This window comes from Phalacrocorax carbo, chromosome 7, assembly GCF_963921805.1.
Source record: "Phalacrocorax carbo chromosome 7, bPhaCar2.1, whole genome shotgun sequence".
Taxonomy (NCBI): domain Eukaryota; kingdom Metazoa; phylum Chordata; class Aves; order Suliformes; family Phalacrocoracidae; genus Phalacrocorax; species Phalacrocorax carbo.
The window spans coordinates 28,302,998-28,315,250 of record NC_087519.1 but is presented as its reverse complement, the minus strand read 5'-3'; the positions used below and the strand labels follow the sequence as shown (position 1 = coordinate 28,315,250).

At 36.2% G+C, this 12,253-nt stretch overlaps 1 protein-coding gene across 8 annotated transcripts in view; it reads left to right on the top strand.

Moving 5' to 3' along the window:
• The window catches only part of WDR33 (WD repeat domain 33), a 72,025-nt gene that overhangs the window by 9,858 nt on the left and 49,914 nt on the right, over positions 1–12,253 (top strand). For all 8 annotated transcript variants that reach the window (XM_064457250.1, XM_064457243.1, XM_064457248.1 and 5 more), the window contains exons 2-6: positions 8,110–8,334; positions 10,133–10,201; positions 10,640–10,744; positions 11,394–11,489; positions 11,973–12,124. In XM_064457250.1, the coding sequence (XP_064313320.1) occupies positions 8,131–8,334; positions 10,133–10,201; positions 10,640–10,744; positions 11,394–11,489; positions 11,973–12,124 (626 nt within the window). In that variant the 5' untranslated portion in view covers positions 8,110–8,130. The remainder of the gene's footprint in view (positions 1–8,109; positions 8,335–10,132; positions 10,202–10,639; positions 10,745–11,393; positions 11,490–11,972; positions 12,125–12,253) is intronic.

Genomic DNA, 12,253 nt, shown 5'->3' with positions numbered 1-12,253 from the left:
GTACATGTAACTTGTGTGCAGCTAAATAGACTCAACTGTTGAAAATCGTCCTCCAGACTCTGTAACCTGAGACTTTCAGACTGGCTATTTAAAATTTTTCTCCCTGATAGCCTGTTCTCCCTTGGGCTTACAGATTTCTTCACTTCAAATTTTGTCTGTATGCATTCTCTACTGTTTCAGAGGGTCTTGGGCATAGTGTGTTTGTATGTGAAGCTTCAAAGGTGTAGGGCTTATGTCAATTAAATATCACAGAATCACAGGTTGGAAGGCACCTCAGGGATCATCTAGTTCAACCTTTCTAGGAAGGGCACAGTCTAGACAAGATGGCCCAGCACCCTGTCCAGACGACTCTTGAAGGTGTCCAATGTGGCCGAGTCAACCACTGCCCTGGGGAGATTATTCCAATGGTTGACTGTTCTCACTGTGAAAAATTTCCCTCTGGTGTCCGGTCGGAATCTCCCCAAGAGCAACTTGTGTCCATTTGCCCTTGTCCTCTCCATGGGACTCCTTGTAAAAAGGGAGTCTCCATCTTCTTTGTAGCTTCCCCTTAAGTACTGATACACGGTGATGAGATCCCCTCTAAGTCTCCTTTTCTCAAGGCTGAACAAACCCAGCTCTCCCAGCCTATCCTCATACGGCAGGCACTGTGTCAGCACTGCTTCTCTTCCTGCAGAGAATAAACCCTTTGAACTGCATCAGAACAACTACATTTTTCTCAGGTCTAGCGCACTGTACAGTAAAAGATGATTGTTTTCCTGATAATTGTGTTAGAAATGTTACATGTTCTATCCTTTACACACACATGATATGGAGTCTGATATTTGGGTTGTGTTAAAAATCCATAGTTAAACTTCATGACGAAACTGGGCATAATGAAATTACAGAACTGAAGTAAAAGGGGGGAAAAATATTTCTGCATTTTTAGGTCCTTGATCATGCCAGTGTAGAGTAGATTCAGGGCTGTGCATGAAACAAATCTTTGAAGTGTCTCCAAATAAGAAGAGGTTGTTGAACCTTTTGGGCAGAGTAGATTATTCTGATTTAGCCAATGATTAGTTTAAGTATCTGTTTCTGTGTGTTCAGTGAAGATGTAGGAGATTTTAAAAATATTTTCTATTGGAATGGGGAAAGCTGGTAAATCCTTTTCCCCTCACTTTGGTCAGAATTCAAAGTCTATTTCTAGGAAAGTTTTGTTCACAAACAGAATACAATAGAAAACAGATGCTAATGTATATTGGGAGCACAGTAGTAGAGCCTTGGGGAAATCTGCTTGCTGCAGAGAGCAGTAATGTTGCTTAATAGCAGTCTTGTATTATATAAGTTGGTATTTTTGTCTTGAGTTTTGTGATTTGGTGTGTTACGGACCTCTGGCACCTGTGGATAATTAAGGAGTCCATTCTCAGCTTGTAAGAATGGTCTTATTTTTCTTAGTTTTAAACTTCCTATGGTCATGACTGCATGTATTCCAGAACATTTGATTACTGCATGTAAAAATGCAGAAAAATACATTGCTGTGCCTTACGTAATTCAAAAGTGGGAGTAAGATTTTTAAATACTCAAAGGACAAGAACCTTATATGATATCTCTCCTACTGTTTTTTGTCTGCTTTTGTTAAAAATACTGCTTCATGACCACTGGGCTAAGTTAGGCAAATATGAACTTTATTGTTGCATCTTTGCAACAATTGATACTGATACAGACTTTCCTTATTGATGAGGTATGTGCTTTTTTTACAAAAGTGACATTCTGTTAATACAACTCAAAGTCAAGACAGGTCACAGAGTGGCTTTGAAGATGAGACTTTTTTAACCAGTTTTGTATTCCTGCTTAATATATTCATTCTTTCATAACCAGTGGGAAAGATATAATCTAGTTATAGAAATGTAATCAATAAAGATCCATAGCATTCTTTCTGCACTCAATTTATTTAGGTGTAGCACTTTTGATGAAGCAGCTTTATCTGTCCATAATCTATGATCTAAAAAAGGACTGTTAAAAAAGTACTCATTAATTGTTTGAGATTCTTGAGTGCCTCACACAAATGTGCAATTTTCAGACTTTAGGTGATCTTGTATTGGGAAAAAAAAACCAACCACATTTAATCAGATTTACAAAACAATAGGAAACTGAAACACAAAGCAATTCAAGGAATTGGTCAAATTAATATATTCTTCACTAGATCTGCAAATCAACATAATATTTCTTTTTCACAATTCTACTCCAAAAATACAGAAAAATTATCCAATGTACTAGGAAGGAAACATGATTAATATTTTCTTCATACAGCAGAAGCAAAGTCACCTTTGCTGTGAAAGTTTAATTCATTAGCAGACATGCAAATTAGTTTCAGCAGATTTCAAGTGTATCTTCAGAAAAATGTGGAAGCTTGCTGCTGCAGGTGCTGTTTTTGCAGCGTTTCTCGTAATGTGAGTGTCTAATATTTGTAGATTATAAGCATATCTACTTCGGTGAATGAAGTGGGAGAGGTGCAGTAACACTGACTCAAAACTAATCTCTTCCTCAGGTTCATTTCCTGTTTAAAAGAGAAATTATTTTGGGAATGCCAGATTTAGTCAGTTTAAAATAATAGGAAGACCACTTACTTAAGATTACCTGGTTTGCAAAAATGAAGAATCCTTTTTCTATGTAACCCCCTATCTGGTGATTTTATGCTTTCAGGAAATACCTGTGAGTCTTAAGTCTCTCACTCTTTTCAGCCCTTAAGCAGGATGGCTGGCTCTATTCCTCCGTAATAGAGAAATGATGGGTGTACTTGCATGTTTTTCTTTTTTTTCCTTCCTAAAACATGAAAAAAATTGCTGTAGGTCGCAAAAATAGAATATTCATGTCTGGAATATATCCTTCCACATAATTCTTTTGCACTGGGAAGAGGTACAATTCCCAGGTAAGGAAAAAGACTGGATGATGAGACTATCAAAGAAGGAGCTTTCCTGAAAATAGTGGGAATGTTTTGGGAAGGGGAAGCCATGGAAGGATTCACTTCTCATCTCCCAAGTAGAGATGCACATTCTTCCAAAGGATGAAAGAAATGAGATTTTTTTTGGAACTTGGTGTCGATACTCTGCAAAAGAGGGAAAGGAATACTTCTAAATTGGATTTGGTCTGGTTTTTTTTCCCAGAACACTGTTTATTCAGATATACTAATTAAAAAATGCAGAGGTGCATTTTTTCCAGAGGTGACTATTTACAATAGGATTTCTGAATTTAGAGAAGTGTTCCTAAAAGAAAATTAAGCACTATTGATGCCTTGTAGATGTAAAGGTGCTTGTCTAATCAAATAAATATGGTGCTTGCTACTGATGTATTGAACAATAAACTTGTTATGCTAACTTTGCATTGTGGTGTTCTTATTTTGTACTTGTGCCTCAGAAGGCTGAGGCGGTTCTGTTCTAATAGTGTTTTGGTTTTTTTCTTCACTAAATGTCCTGAACTGTTTTTTGGACTACTATGTGCTATTGCAGTGCAAATGATTACTGTTTTCACTGTTTCTGTTACACTGTAAAAGTGCTTTCTTTAAAGCCTACATGTACTTTAACTGTCTAATATGCATTTAAAGTAGTGGTATACAGATACACTCAGGAGACTTCTAGCACCTGTGTTCCTGTGCTGGTTTAGCCATTTCAAAGAATGTCTTTTAAACTGCAGCATGTTCTGTTGAAGTGGGTAGCACAAGAGTGCGAAGTAACTGCCCGCTTGCACTCCCCAGAAGAATAGCCTTCTGTTCTGCCATTTGGAAACATACTTTTCTTTTGACGTATTCAGGTTATTACCCACTGTACTGCACCCAGGTTGCTTTCACTTCATTGGCAACTAACTATTAAATAAGCAAACATGTTTTAGTTACTGGTTGTTGTACTTTGTTAAAGATGCTCTTTACTATTTTGGTAAACCATATAAAATTTGTCCATATTATACATAAATCAGATTTTTTTTCTTTTAGTATTGAACTATCTGTAAGAAGTAACAGACTTAATATAAGCCATGTCTCTCTCTTGTTCTTCAAACTTGATCTGAATAAACCAGTGTAGAAGGGTTGTTTGGTGCTTTTATTTTGGTTTGAATAGCCTAAGTAGTTTATTTTGATCTAGTGAAGCTGTGTGGATTGCTTTGGTTATATAATTTCAGGCAGCAAAGTCCAAATCTGTCAATTTTCAGAACCTATTGCAAGATTCATTGTGGTATTAAAGAACCAGCCATACCCAAATAAGATGAAAAAATAACGTTAGTGAAATGCTAATGTTATCTTTGTAGCCCTATTTGAGTACATGAAATAAGAGGTAACCATTTTCTGTAATAGGCTAATACTGTATGGGAGGTTTCGCTTTATCTTAAAAAGCAGACAAACTCCACAAATCCATCTGTTTTGTGGCACCATGCTGCCCTGAGTATAAGGCTGTCCTCAGTTTCTTTCACTTTTAACTATGTTTTATAGCCATGTCCCTCTGATGACTTGTTAGCATTAGTAAACCTGCTGTCCTTATGGCACTATTGGGAACTAATAAAAGGCTTGCTCTGTTGCAAGTGTGTTTGACAGTAAAGGAATAGTGATGGACATCTCAGGTTCTATCACAAGTTCCTTGATCTGTTGTGCAGATCTTCTGCCTAATTCTCTCTCAGCTAAATTCTTTTAAATTTATATTTCATCATCTTTTAACCTGTGTCTATTTGTCAGGTTTCTCATTCACTCTTTCTTGACTGGCTTTGCTCCTCCATTAGTGTTTTTGCTTCTATTGTTAATCCTACTCTTACTGTGTTTCTTCTACCTTGTCTTTGGTTTTTTGATACATCTGGTCCTATTCCTGCCTTCAGTTTCATGTCAGATGTTAATCCATTTATCCACCAATAAAATTGCATTTTCCAGGCTTTCTTTTGTCACCTTAGCTGAAAGGTAGGCCCAGTTACTTACCTTCCAGTGTTTCTGGATGGCCTTGCCTTTGCTTAGTGAATTCATTACACGTTCTCTGTATATCCCCAAATAAATTTATCCCTGAAATGTGTGAAAGCTAGGCAGCTTTGAAGGGGTATTTGTGGGGACAGAAAGGTAGAAACTGGCAGCTCTCTAAAATGTTATGTTTCTGTCACAAACAATAAGGATGCATGAAAGAATGGCATACAAAAATTCAATTCACAGTTCAATTTGTGATAGAATTATAATGAACTAGAAAATAGCAATTAATTGTAACATTACTGTTCAGAAACAACAAAATAAGAACTGACCTATTCTTGATGTTGGAAAAAAAACTGCTGTTGCTTCTAATTCTGTGCATTAAGGAAAAACCGGATTCTTCCATTTAAACCCTTGTTAATGGATTCTTAAATCAAGTTTGGTACTTCACTTAAAATACGCATTTGGGTGTTACTACTCTGGATTACGCATTGTCCTCTGATATTTGTTCACACGTTTCTACTCACTCTTCCAATACAGCAGGAGCTTTAGCTATAGACACACTGATTTCAGAAGCTTTTTTTCAGCTGATACAAAAAGTCTAAAGGTTCTAATGCCTGTTGAGGGATTGTTTGTCTCAACAAAAGATGAATTGGGATACTGATCAACATTAAATGGGTATATTTGTCTGGAGTAGCAGTCTTTGGAAATAAATGCTTCAGTTTTGTCTGATAACTGAATCTGTACCAACCCTCCTCTTCATTTCTAAAGCTTCTTTGTAAGCTTCACTCAGTGTGTGTATATACACACACACCTATATGCATGTGCACATGCTCTTTTTACATATATATGTATTTTCATATAGATATGTTATGCAAACATGACTTTGGCATAAGGATATTACTTGGATAAAAGCATGATATTTGAGGCATTATTAGAAGAAAATGATCATGAGCAGCTGGGTAGCCAAAGAATCTTTTTGCAAAGTTTGTAACTGCAAGTAGGAGGCTTTTTGTGATAAGGTAGTGACATAAAAAGTTGGAGAAACAGCTTAGAACATAAACAGAACATAAACCCTTCATTTTCCTAACCCTGTGTCTCTTCGCTTGTCATGTTGTGATGTGTTGTCATGTTGATATTGTCTTGTCATAATAATGAACTTGGGTCTGTACATGTAAAGAGGTGTAATCAACATGTTTATGCCTTTGGTCATCTTCCAAATAGGAGTTTTTGCTGATGTTGATTCCATGTTAAGTGAATGTTTTTTATGCTAATGTAAGATAGACATGCTTGTGATAGTTTTGGGTATATCCAGTCTAAATTGATCCATATCTTAGCTAATGCTTTATTTACCTACGTAATGGAAAAACTTTCTTCAGGAGATTTAATCTTCTAAAAGATGGGAATAAATGATGAATTCACTTGTTGCGTTGGAGTGTTTCTTTAAAAAGGCATTTCTTGTAAATTTTCTTGCAAATTTATCTGATGAAATGTCTTTGGAAGCCCCAGCATATATCTTTGTCTGCATTCTTGGCCTTGGTTCTTGAAATTCGTTTCTTGCATTGCCAATGAGAGTACAGATGTGTGGCTTTGAAAAAAAATATTTTTCCCTCTGGTTTAAAGCACTGGTTGGTATAGGAGTGTATATCTCTAGGCTTGGGAGAGATTAGGACTGGAAATTTTCTCTAGCTTTTTTTTTCTTGAGTAGTGTGTATGCTTTGAAACGACACTAAAAAGACTATTAATGGACTTGCATGTTTAATGCCAGCTTGCTTTGCTCGTTTGAAGAAGTTGCTTTCTCTTTTTTGATATAAAAACACTACTATCCTTTTAATTTTACCTCTTAGATTTAACACCAGAAACTTTCTGTACAACAGTTAGCTACCTTCTGACAAGTTGTAAGAGGATCTGAGTTAGGGGTACCTGACATACTTCCTGCATGAGAAAGTTTTGATAACCTTTTTCTTGTCAGATGAGCTTAATGGTGCAGTAATTGTTACAGTGGTGTTATGGATGCAGCAGTATTTGAAGGCAGAGATGGTATTTATTGGTCAGCCTTCAGGCAAATGAGCTTTTCAGCCACATGATGAAAATCTGTTTATTTGAAAGCTGGTCTATTCCAGTTATGCGAGCTGGTCTAATAAAAGATGCTACTCCTGCCGAAGGTCTTCAATTTCCTTACCTCATTTAAGGAAACATGCTATTTTAGTTTGGACTTGTTTGTCTTGGAGAATAGTTGTAATGGCTTTAGTTTGGGTTTCTCCATTGTACATTAGAGTTGTTTGTGTAGCTAACAGGCAGGTGTCATAGTTTGTTTTATAGCTGGCCTGACATGCTTTCAGTTAGTGGTGGAAAGGAGTGTGTGACTTCTAGGTTTGCAAAGCCTGGGAAGAAGTTTAATCTGTGCCCCCTGCCAACAAACTGATATGTAAAGGGGAACTTTTCAGCTGTGAAGAGTTCACTATGATCTCATCATTTAAGAATTTTACAGACTGAAAATTAGGTTTTAGACTTACCTCCCTCTGTCAGAAAAAAATCTGAATTTTGACATTTTTTCCCTGCCCCTCACATTTTCTTAACCTTCATAGTGGGTCATCTTGGGTAGAAATTGTTCGGTTACATTTATCAAACCTTGATAAATATGTAATCCATTTATTTTGTGATAATGGAATTGAAAGTATACTCACAGGTAGAATGTGATCTGTGGTGTATTTACTATAAGTTACATAAAGGGAACGTAACTTTATTTTCAGGTCTTAGAACAAGGTTTTGAGGCAGCCTTTAAAACTTTTTGCCTTGTTAACAGCTAAATTAATTTGTAGCTCATGTGGTGTTTCCTGTTGTATATTGAATCGGAAATATCATCCTCTGTTGAAGGGTCTTACACTATTACTTACTTACACTATTTTTACTGAGGACGCTCTTCTACTGCACAGTTCTAGTGTAAGGATGGTAATGCAAACTTTATAGTGCTCTGCTTTGATAGAAAATTTCTCTTGGTAGAGAACCAAGTATTTAACCACTTTAATGTCAGTGTTACGTGGCAAAAGGAATAATTGTCCAGAGGAACCTGTAAATATTTCTTCCCAATAAAAAGTGCTTTATGAAGTTGTTAATCATCCATGTAAACTTCAGTTGGCGGAGGTACTAATGTGGGATTTTTGTTATTGTTATGTAGTAATGTAGTGTTTCACTTTTTGCAGTCTTTCAGAAACAAGATAGCCATGGCCACAGAAATTGGATCCCCACCACGATTTTTCCATATGCCGAGGTTCCAGCACCAGGCACCTCGGCAGTTGTTCTACAAAAGACCTGATTTTGCACAGCAGCAAGCAATGCAACAGCTTACCTTTGATGGAAAGCGTATGAGAAAAGCTGTGAACCGAAAGACCATAGACTACAATCCCTCTGTAATTAAATATTTGGAGGTTAGTCAATTTCCTGGTTTTGGTTGAAAAACTTTTTTCCTTCCTGAAATTTGTGCTTTTGAGTGTCCATAGAGCAGTCTGGAATACTGGGAAATCTACTGCTGTGTTGTCAAACTAAGTGAAAAATGCTTGTAAACTTGGTATAGTATGAATACAAAGGGGTTTAGTCCTTGGTAATAAAATGCACGTATATGCAGGTGATTGTGTAGTTTGTGTAAACACCAATTTTTGTTATGTCTTCAAATTCCAACTTGGAGTGCAATTGTGTGTCTTGTGTGATGTTCTGACTTTTAAGTGAACATAAAAACTCATTATAAATAGCATAATTGTCTTATTTTTGTTTTGACATAGAAATTTTCCAAAATGGAAAATAAACAATGACCCCTTCCCCTCATCCTAAAAGCATTTTCTCATCCTTTTATTAAACAGCACTGTAACTTGCACTGTAGTCTCTGAAAAATCCCTTTCTGTACAGTTAATAGATACAGAACAACTTACTGAAGTTTTGTTGAAGATATGTTTCTGTAAAAATGCTTATTTAGTTTCCTGATGGGGTGGTATTAATTTCTTACTAAATATTTTTATTATCAGTATTTACTGTACAAGTACTAGGTATTAGCTTAGAATAAATAGAATCAAATCGGTAAATACAGGAATTGTTGGAATCCCAACGGTGACATTGCAAAAACATGACGAAATTAGTTCGATCTGCTGTGGCCAGTGCATGATTGTAGCTTGTAGGTTTTAACAATTGGTAGGTTTTCTTAATAGTAAATTTAATATCTTCTAAGATCTGTTTACACACCAAACATTTAAAACTTATATCTTAGGAATGCCCCCCCCCCCAAATTCTGTTAGTAGTTGGACTAATTCTAAAAAAATAATTTAGTAGTTCAGGACCTTTTTACTGTGGCAGAAATAAGCACCCTCAAATTTCTGGTTTCTAAAACGAAAACAGCAACAAAAACCAGATCTGTATGTTTTGGATGCTTTCACAAAATTAAGATGTACCAGAATTCCATTTCAGTCCATGCTTCAGTACTAGTGATTTCATTTGATGTGGTTCTATAAAAAAAAAAAGAGAAAAATGGTTTATGTAATTTGTTCTTGGCTTAAGAAATTCGAGCAAACTGTAAAGCATATGGTGGAAATGTTTTACCTAGAATTTAAGCTTGTGTTTCTGATACATATACAGACCCAAACGCTGCAATAATTTCATTCTTAATTCATGTAAAATGTTTTGAAAAGGTTGTGTTTGACAGCTCACAAAATTTAATTGAAAGCATTTTTTTATCCCTTGGTCTTGTATCCATTTGAATGCATTACTATCTTTAGGCTTCAGCCACAGAAGCTTCCTTTCTAGCTTGTGTCACTGTGTGGGATTTCTTTGAGTTCATCAACACAGCAACTAATGGTGTAAATGCTTATCCTGAAAGTAAAGCTTTTGAAATGATTGAATGTGCTTCTTGTAGAGTACCTATTAGCCTGGGCAGCGAAGTACCAGTCGTCTTTGTTACTATTACATAGGACTGCTCCTTTCATGTTGTTAAGCTGCAATTTTAAATGAGCTGCTTTAGTCTGATGGAATTAAGACTTTAAACATTTTTTTAAATATTTTGCTTATGTTGTACAAATTCTACAAGTTTCCTGACACCAAGGTCTTTTAACTGAGTTCATGCTAAAATCTTTGGAGTGCTTTGGAATTTACCAAACGGACTGTCAATGTGTTCCTGATTTTCTGTTGTTTACCAATGAAGTATAGCGGTGATATGAACTAGGAGTTGTTTCCTTCTTCCAGAATAGAGTATGGCAGAGAGACCAGCGAGATATGCGAGCAATCCAGCCTGATGCAGGATATTATAATGATGTGAGTAAAATTTTTCTATTCCCTGATGAAATTCTGTGGATAAAATTTGTCCAGAAAATTGGATTATGTCAGCTGAGGTTATCTTTTTGTCCACAAGAGGCTTTAAAGATCTGGAGGGTATCTTCACTCTACAGTATCTTGTTCTGTTGGAATCCATGTCCACGAAGAGAACCTGAAATTGGATAGGCTTTTAATTTTTGGACATAAAAACTCTCATAATGCACTGAGCTTACAAAAGATCCTCTTGAGGATGCTGGTTCTGGATGATTGAGATGGTAAATCATGCAGACTTTGAACATGTCTATCAACTTACTTGTGATAATATCCCTGCAAATGAAAAACTTGCTTTTCCAGAAACTAGGTATTCAGAATGTATGCTTTTCTTGCAGTTTGTGGTTAGAAATTTCATTACTAAATCTTTTGTTTCTTCTCTCATAGTTGGTCCCTCCTATAGGAATGCTGAACAACCCTATGAATGCTGTGACAACAAAATTTGTTCGGACATCTACTAATAAAGTAAAATGCCCAGTGTTTGTTGTCAGGGTGAGTATAGCGTTGAATTTATTTAGTTGTATTTTCTTAATTTAAATTAGTGATATCCTTAACTGAAGAAACAAACAAGATAACAGCATTTCCAAATAAAATTAGCATGTGGAATATATGGACTACTTCTGAGTCTAGTTTTTTCTGTGGAGGGTTTTAGAAAATGAAATGGTAAGGTCTGAGTACAAATTAATTCTTACTCTCAGAGTTTGAGGTGCACTTTCCACAGTTGATTTTTTTTTTTTAATTTGTAGGGGCTAATATATCTTGACTCACAGAAAAAAAAGGCAATTTGGTCTCTGTGCTGTTTGACTCTGGTACCATCTTTTAAGAACTTTTCCATGATGTCAGCAGTATTGTTTAGTATGGATATTGTGATAGAAATGAATGTATTGGTGCCAATAAGCTGTTTCTTCTCTATGACTAGGTTTTTTCATTGCTGTTACAGTGGGCTTGTCCTGCTGTTACAAAAGTCAAAAGCCCTCTAGCATGGTTCTGCATTTTTGTCTATCTTATATCTTGTGGAAAGTGATTTTGTAAATTCCAGTTCTGCATGTTCCCTGGAAGAAGCTTATGAATTATTTGGAGGATTGTGAAGAAATATTTCAATGTTATATTTGCACAGTTTAGTTAAACTTCTCTTTTTCAGTGGACTCCCGAGGGGAGACGATTGGTCACTGGTGCATCTAGTGGAGAGTTCACTTTATGGAATGGACTAACTTTCAATTTTGAAACGATATTGCAGGTAAATTCATCCGTCAAGATTTCTGTGTATTTCCTTGAGGCTTCAAAGCATGTTTTAGGAACACATCTTCACCCTGCTCATTATGGGTCTGTGGTCTAAATGCAGTAAAAGGGGCCTTAGAGGACAGCTCTTTTTTTATTGTGCTCCAACCCTGTGTCAGACCATGGCTACAGCCAGTTTATTTAATGCTTCTCATCCCATCTCCATATGCTATACTAACTGTTCTCAAGAGCCTACTATGAGTATTTGTAATAATAAATATTTTGGAAACAATGCAAATACTCTTTGTTTATTGTTTAGAAGACCATTGCGTACAAAGTAAGGGAATTTTTTTTCGCAATAACATCCTGAGTCTAACTAGATCATCATTGTTTTCATGTTTCTGTTGCAGCTGTTAAGTAGGAACTTAAATAACTTTTGTGTTTGTGTGGGTCCGACAGTATTTGAACATGTTTGCTAGAAGTTTTGTTTCTGAATTTACAGGCTCACGACAGCCCTGTGAGGGCTATGACTTGGTCACACAATGATATGTGGATGCTGACAGCAGACCACGGGGGATATGTGAAATACTGGCAGTCCAACATGAACAACGTCAAGATGTTCCAGGCACATAAGGAGGCGATTAGAGAGGCCAGGTTTATACACAATATACCATTTTCTGTAGTACCTATTGCCATGATTAGACTGTTCTCTAAGTGTATTCTGGGTGCAGAAATGCATGGGTTCTGTCAGATTCTGGGAAACTTCCTGCACCACATAAACAC